This window comes from Gossypium hirsutum, chromosome D12, assembly GCF_007990345.1.
Source record: "Gossypium hirsutum isolate 1008001.06 chromosome D12, Gossypium_hirsutum_v2.1, whole genome shotgun sequence".
Taxonomy (NCBI): domain Eukaryota; kingdom Viridiplantae; phylum Streptophyta; class Magnoliopsida; order Malvales; family Malvaceae; genus Gossypium; species Gossypium hirsutum.
Window position 1 is genome coordinate 260973 of NC_053448.1, and position 8311 is coordinate 269283.

At 36.6% G+C, this 8311-nt stretch overlaps 1 protein-coding gene across 1 annotated transcript; it reads left to right on the forward strand.

Moving 5' to 3' along the window:
* The first annotated feature begins 61 nt into the window (after positions 1–61).
* LOC107930822 (alternative NAD(P)H-ubiquinone oxidoreductase C1, chloroplastic/mitochondrial) lies at positions 62–7951 on the forward strand. The gene is made up of 11 exons (XM_016862570.2): positions 62–272; positions 352–554; positions 911–1006; positions 1405–1471; positions 1594–1777; positions 2126–2219; positions 2327–2539; positions 6071–6472; positions 6643–6719; positions 7417–7520; positions 7611–7951. Exons 1-11 carry the CDS (start codon positions 221–223, stop codon positions 7748–7750), a joined length of 1632 nt encoding a protein of 543 aa, XP_016718059.2. The 5' UTR covers positions 62–220; the 3' UTR covers positions 7751–7951.
* Positions 7952–8311: the final 360 nt, after the last annotated feature.

The window sequence follows — 8311 nt, forward strand, 5'->3', positions numbered from 1 at the left end:
AAGTAATAGAAATATTTAAAAAATTTTAAAAAATATGAGCATCCTAAAATAAACTTAAGTAACTATTTACAGATATATATAGCATTGGGAGCAGCTTGACCATGAAAACTAACGAATAAAAATGTTGGGAGCAGCGTGTCACCAAAAGCAACCATAGGAAGAGAAAGCTATTTTTTCCGGTACTAAGCAATCACTTCCCTTGCCCTTTCTTCAATGTTCAATGGCGTTCGTTGCTTATTCTGCTTCAATTACTGCACTCCTGCCTTTCAACAGTATGCTCTCTCTCTCTTTCTCTCTCTCATTTGCTTTTCATAATCTGTTTGGCAACAATCGAAAATTTCTTTTTATTAGGAATTTTTAGCGGGGGAATGGGTAAGAAATGGAATCGATTATCTCCTGGTTATTCCGCGAGGTTGAGGGCTGGACCCTCCGCTTTATCCAGAACATCCAGTTTTTCTTCGGCCGCGGCAGGAAAGGCTGGCGGAGCTCCGCCGCTACCACAATTATCTGAAGCTGATAAAACGCTTCCTATTTACACATGGCCTCATAAAAAGGTTTGCTTCCATAGTCCTTCCGACAAACATATGCTTTTATAAACTATGGATCGATGACGGACCATTGGGAATTCCTAATAACTCAGTTTGACAAAAAATCATTCTAACTAATATGAAGATTTATTTTGATGACCTATGAACTTGCTAAAATCCTGTCATATTTGTAAAATTATATACGTAACGGCTTCCATGAATATGACATCATTACATAAAGGTTTCTAGAAGCTTTAACGCTGGCACCTTTGGACATGAAACAATGGAAAAGGGACAGTCTGCACCAACTCAATTTCACACAAACGAAAAAAACAGTGTTAGGAATTTGACCATCTCGATTATTGTATGATCTCTGCTTACAGAAGCCAAGGGTGTGCATTTTAGGTGGTGGATTTGGTGGTTTATATACTGCTTTAAGGCTAGAATCGCTTTTATGGCCTGAGGACAAGAAACCTCAGGTATGTTGAGATCGAATATTGATTATTATTTACTTTACTTCCGTAGTTTCCAAAACATCATAGTCTGCGGAGCATGAATATTATGCTGTTCAATGTGACTAGATATTTGGAAACTACCGTTTCTTTAACTTTTGTCTGTTATCTGTTTTGTTTTAGTATGTTACGTCTTAATTTGATAAGTTGAGTAAGTAAGAAATCCTAGAAGTTTAGAAGCTTGCAAACTAGCATCTTTTGATTGCTTCAGCATGATATGCATATGGCATATGTACACTTTACTTCATTGATGTCATTCCCCTTTCTCCTGGTAAAAAGAAGATAGTATCTAAACCCTGATACTGTGACATATCATTTTCACCCCTTCTCAACTGATTTGGTTACTTTATCGAATGTGGGATCAGGTGCTTCTAGTTGATCAGTCTGAACGATTTGTTTTCAAACCCATGTTGTATGAGCTTCTATCTGGAGGTATTTTTTTCTAGATCAAATTATGGGGACATGGTTTCTTGTTTCTATAGAAAACATAGATGAACATTATTTTCAGATAAAATCAAGAGCTTGATTGTTGTAGTAACTATTTTTTACTGCAGAAGTGGATGAGTGGGAAATTGCACCTCGCTTTTCAGAGTTACTTGCAAACACTGGTGTTGAGTTTCTCCAGGACAGGGTAAAACTATTACATCCATTTGATCATTGGGGAATGAATGGCCATAAACAGTCAAGTTGCGGTGGCACTGTGCTGCTTGAAAGTGGCCTTCTCATTGAGTATGACTGGTACAATTTTGTTACCCTGACTACCAGACCTAGTTGCTTCTGATGATATCTTTTAAGGTTTTCTTAAAGACCACTTCTCATTGATTTTGTTGCTTCCTCATCCATTCTTGTGCTATATTTCTAGACTTTAATCCACTGAACACATTTTAAATATTCGATGTGAGAAAAAATATGTATTGTTTGTCTTGTATGGTTCTAACACTATTATTCAACTCTCTGGCAACATTTATGAAGTTTGCATAAGTGGTCTTCTTGAGTAGCATACGTATAAAAATATGTTATTATGGGGGTTGCTTGTACTTTCTGAATGCCCATCAGATGCCATTGTATCTTATCTTGGGCAGCCAGGTTGGTTCTTGCTTTGGGAGCTGAAGCTAAACTTGATGTTGTACCGGGTGCTTTAGAGTTTGCATTACCATTCTCTACCCTAGAGGATGCATGTGTAAGAGTCCTATAGTTACCCCTCTTGATATCTCAATGGAGTCTTAATTTAGTTTGTTGTTTGCTGATGGAATCTATCTTTTATATCCTTACATGCTTTTTATGCAGAGGGTTGATGAGAAGTTAAAAACACTGGAGCGAACTAAGTTTGGTAAAGATTCTTTTATCCGTGTGGCTGTAGTTGGTTGTGGTTATTCTGGAGTGGAATTAGCTGCCACTATCTCAGAGAGACTACAAGATAGAGGAATAGTACAAGCTATTAATGTCGAAAGCACAATCTGTCCAACTGCCCCTACTGGGAATAGGGAAGCAGCCTTAAAAGTAAGATACCAACTTTTAGAAAACATGAGAAATTTGGCCTTTTTTCTTCTTATATTACCATGGTTTTTCACCATTAATGATAAATTCTCTAGAGAGTGGTTTTTTTTCTGGTTTTAAAGAAGAAAAGGAGTTTTTATTGTTACATTTATGTAATAGAGGGCTTGTGTTACAGTCCTGACTGATGGGTCTTGTCACCGGAGGATTCACAGGAAAACCGTTTGTCTTATCAGGGCTCTTTCCCTGAATATTACCTCTTCCTCATGAATGACCTATGATTAACAAGTGGAATTCGTAAAAGGGAATTCCAGACCTTAAGACTCGTTAGAGAGAATCTTAAATCCTGTAAAATTTGCTTAATCTGACTTAATTATATTGCTATCAATTGGCCTTTTAAATAGAGGTTAAATAGGTTTACTTATTTGAATAAAAGACTTAAAAGCTAAGAAAACTAAAATAAAGATTTTAAGTAAAGAAAGCCTCCTAATATCTCTCTAAAGTACTAATTAAAAAGGATCTCCTATAAAACTCATAAATAAAATCTTCTAATACTTCTAATAAAATAATAAACTAATCTAATAATTACTTGACGTCTAACATTACTCCCCTCTTGGAAAAAGGCCTTGTTCGCAAGCTTGAAATTGAATAGCTTTTGTGCATTGTTTTTGGCCCGTTATTGCATGTAAAGATATTTCAGTTTCCTTAGACTCTTGATCTTGTGCAACATCATTGGATCTTTTATCTCCAACCAAAATAATTTGACATTGGTGTCAAAACGAGTATGGTTCGTCACAATTGTAACAAAGACTCTTGTCTCCTCACTCTGCCATCTCTACATGAGTCTCCCGTCTAATAAAAGGAGGATCTTTCTTGCTAGCACTAGTATCTGTTGTCGATTTCCAACTACACAAGTCGATAGCTTGTATTAGTTGATATTTTGTCTAAAAAGTTCACGCCAGATTCATAGCTTGAACCAAGTTTTCAGGTTTCTGCATCTCCATTTATTCGGATTGAATCTGATAATATTGTAGTAAACAAATTAATTTGTTGATCCAGTCTCATGGAATTTACAAGGGTTAACGGTTCTTAAAATTGGCAAAGGTAGTCTTCCACCAGTCTTGTTTGATTCAACTTCACTAGTTCCCCCAAAGGGTTCTTGCACAGTGGTGGTCCAAATCATAGAGTACAGTATTCTTTGAATGCTTTCCATGAAAGATTAGGCTCTTCCTGCTCCATTTGATGATACCACAATTGTGCCCTTCCTGTCAAGTGAAAAGCAGCTAGACCCACTTTGTCTATTTTTGGCCGTTTCTTATTCGCAAAGAGCTTCTCACATTAGTGCAACCAGATTAGAGGGTTTTCTGTCCCATTGGAAGTCGGGAAATCCAACTTTCCTGTATCACTTTGAATCCAACTTTCCTATTGTTGTCTCTAATCAGTTTTCCTGTTTCCCTACCTAACTCTATTTTTTGTTAGAATACTGTTACTGCTGCCAACCCTTTTTCCCTTATCAAATTTTTGATTGGAAATTATCAATTCCCTCATCTGCAGCATGAACTGATTGATCTTCAACTCTATACCTGTTTTAAATGACTCCAACTCCTCTCTCGTAATGGAATTGCCCATTGTTCCTAGCTCTGAAGTCAAGTTGTTACGGTCCAGACTGATGGGTCTTGTCACCGGAGGATTCACAGGCAAACCGTCTGTTTTATCAGGGCTCTTTCCCTGAGTTTTACCTCTTCCTCGTGAATGACCAATGATTAACAAGTGGAACTCGTCGAAGGGAATTCTGGACCTTAAGATTCGTTAAAGAGAATCTTAAATCATGTAAAATTTACTTAGGGTGTGCTTGGTTGGGTGGAAAAGTGGAGGGATGGGAGGAGGGAATGGAAAAGTGGAAAGTAAATAAATTGAGTATGCTTGGTTGGGAAGAAAAGTGAGAGTAAAGAAAACTGGAATGATGAGAGGAGAAAAAAATGAGAAAGATGTGCATTTGTCAAATATTTTATTTTCTTTCATTCCATTTTCAACTCTACCAAGCAATGGAGGGAAAGAAAAAGTAATTTTCTTTCCATTTTTTCATCTCTTCTACGAAGCACACCTATGGAAAGAAAAATTATGTTTTCCCATCCTTCCAATTTTCTTTCCACTCTACCAAGCACAGCCTTAATCAGACTTATTTTTGTTGCTACCAATCGGCCTCCTAAATAGAGGTTACATAGGTTTACTTGTTTGAATAAAAGACGTATAAGCTAAGAAAACTAAAATAAAGACTTTAAATAAAGAAAGACTCCTAATGTCCCTCTAAATTACTTTTAATTAAAAAGGATCTCTTAAAGATATAAAACTCATAGATAAAATCTTCTAGTACTTCTCCTAATAAAATAATAAACTAATCTAATAATTAATTAACGTCTAACAGTTTGCATGATGCTTGCATGCCCAAGAAGGCTTGATTGGTTTTCTAAAATGGTAATGGGCTTACATTGGGCATCAATTCTGATCCTGGTAGTGGATTGATTTTCAAGTTGTATTCAGGAACCTATTATTCAGTGCATGCCCTCGGCTGGTGACCTATTTTTGGATTTATACTACCAAACGAGAGACTGATCTTAAGCTTGAACTCTGGAGAAAATTTTCATCATGAATGCTGCAACAGATGTATATGATGTAAAGAAGGCTTATACCAGGAGTTATGTATTAAATAGTATGGCTCTGGTGCCAGTTGAATAGAAAATGACTGTGTTTAAAGTGGTATAGACATTTAAGGTGAAGGAAAATGTTACTTGGGCTCGAGGGCGAGGTGTTGGATGCAGGTATGTGTTTGACATGGGTATGCTCATTTTTTCTGAAGTTCTTTTTCCAATGTATCCCCTTACCCATCTCTGAATATCTATCAGATGCTTCAGGGAAAATGAAGAGTCCAGGTAATGTAGATAATGCAATTTACTTGAGAAAAAAAACATGTCGAAAGGAGAAGACTGGAAAAAACTGTGGGAAGTACTAGAAAACTTTTTGCTTTAATGGAACTTAATGGGAGTTATCATAAAGCAGAATGGTTGAATATGATTCATGTAAGCTGATTCTCTTTAGGTGGAAAAGGCTTTTTCTTTTTTGGTTCTTGAATAACAATAAGTTAAACGTTAAACTTCAATTCTTCTAGCACTAGGGTAATTTAATTTGAAACACTACTTTTTCACTTTTCCTTAAATTTATTTGTAGATATGGTGCTGAAATTCTGTAGAAACATGATAATTTATTATTGCACAGGAGGTGCATTGTCATTTCATTTTTAAGCTGAAGTTGAAGTGTAAATGTCTTCATGTTGTTTTGTAATGCTTCCATTAACAATATTATTTCAAAGTGTCAGGCATGGGAGCTTTGATATTAATGCTGTTAGATGTATCCGTAAGCGTATGAAGTTCTTATTATCTAGTCTTATGCTTTTAATTCACATGTTTGTAGTATGTAGATTTTAGCTGTTGAAGCAGCCTCAACTTTTGTTTTACAATGTTTCTGCTATTGGACTATTAGGTTCTTTCATCTAGGAAAGTTCAACTTCTCCTGGGTTATTTCGTTCGTTGCATACAGAGGGTCAGCGACGTGGAAGCTTCAGGTGATGCTACTGTGATAAGAGAAGGCAAGGACATTGCGAAGCAAAACTCTGAGAAATATGTTTTGGAGCTGCAACCTGCTGAAAAGGGATTAGAAAGTCAAAATCTAGAAGCAGACTTGGTGTTATGGACGGTTGGGTCCAAACCACTTCTTCCTGAACTTGAACCCTGTGACAAACCCCATGAACTTCCACTGAATGCAAGAGGACAAGCAGAAACAGATGAAACTCTTCGTGTTAAGGGCCATCCCCGCATATTTGCACTTGGTGACTCGGCTTCTCTAAGGGACTCAACTGGAAAGCTTCTGCCAGCCACAGCTCAGGTATAGCCTGTTTCACTGCTTGATGAAGCACTGTCAAAACTTTATTCTCTTACTTTTTCTGAGGGGAACTGAAGGTTTTTAATGGAACCAGAACCGAACTTCCTAAACCTATAATGTTTTCTACTTTGCTTATTTTTGTATGATTGACTTTGCTTGCTTGTTTTTCCCAGGTTGCTTTTCAGCAAGCAGACTTTGCTAGCTGGAATCTATGGGCAGCCATTAATCACCGTCCATTGTTGCCATTTAGGTTAGAACTATTGGCATTTATTAGTATTAATGTAAATTGCATGGCTTGGTATGGCACCAATGAAGTTTTAGTTTTCTCTAAGCCATGTACCTTAATATTATTTTTCTTTGGTCCTGTTCCTTTTTGCTGCTGCGTGTTCTCAATAAAGCCAGCATACACCTGTTCCTCCATTAAGATTTTACATATTAGCTGATGTAATTGGTTCCTTGAAATGTTTTGCAATATGAAAACTACTCACATTTGTAAGTTGAATATCTAATGAAGGGATGAATGTGATCTGAGGTTCCTCAGACAATATAGTCCCAAAAAATAATGCTGTAGTTGCTTCGTTTGCAATTTTGATTAAGTGTGGATCATGCTTTGACAGTAGTTTTAATAGCCATTAAGGTTTAGCTTTTATTCTTTGGTTCTCTTAGCTCCCTCAATTTTTGTTGGGTTCATCATTCAGATGATACTGCTCTGTTATGTTGGTAATTTTTCACTTGAAATGACCACTTCTATGCCTTCTTTATGTCGCATGTCCCATCTTGTAAAATGGAAAACTTAAGGTCTTCGGGATATAGCTATTTGAGGTTGGTAGAGTGTGCATGTGTTTTGTCAACAAATTTTAAATATATATATGTGCTCAAGATTGGTACATTGCGTAAGTTCTTGAACTATAATAAGTTGTCTAAAAACTATCATGTCTGACTATCAGATTCCAGAATCTTGGAGAGATGATGACCCTGGGTAGAAACGATGCAGCTATTTCACCAAGTTTCGTTGATGGTCTCACCTTAGAGGGTCCTATTGGTCATGCTGGTTAGTTGTTTTTTATGCATTGAAAATATCCCAACTTTGTCTATTTTCGCTTCTATGTCAAGTGTTTAACCTAATTTCTCATAATTTCAGCAAGGAAATTAGCATACTTGATCAGATTACCTACAGAGGAGCACCGGTTTAAGGTGGGACTTAGTTGGTTTGCTAAGTCGGCAGTAGATTCAGTTGCTTTGCTGCAGAGCACTCTAACAAAGGTCCTTTCAGGCACATAATTAACTGTTACTCTGTAAGAAAGCAACAGTTGGGTCATTGGGTTTTATGTACCATATAAATACATTATTTTTAGTATTATTTTATTTCAAGAGTTTTCCTTCTAATAAATTTGAGTGGCTAAGGCTCTGAATAATCCTGGGTAGTTGTATGTGGATTAGGTATGCATATTATAAAAGAGATTTATGTGTCTGAGCTTGGAACCGCTAGATTTCTATATTTCCGTACTCTTCTCCATCCATGAATACTAGACTTTTAATCTGTTAAAATAGATTCACTTTTTAAAGCAATCCAGTCCATTGAGTTGCTTATGGATTGTTGATACACAATTGGGAGGACAGTGGTTGATGGGGATTCATATGATGGTGTTGAGAGCTAAAGAGGGTAGTTTCAGATGTTATAGAGGAAGATCAAATGTTCTTTAAGTAATTTAGCAGAGTTTTGGTATGAAAAGTATGTTTTGTCCAAATATGGTCAACAAAAAGAGGGTTTATATGCTTTGGAGTAATCCCTTTGAGACAAGTGTCTTGCTGGGGAAAGCAGTTAACCGAGTCACGCTGGGT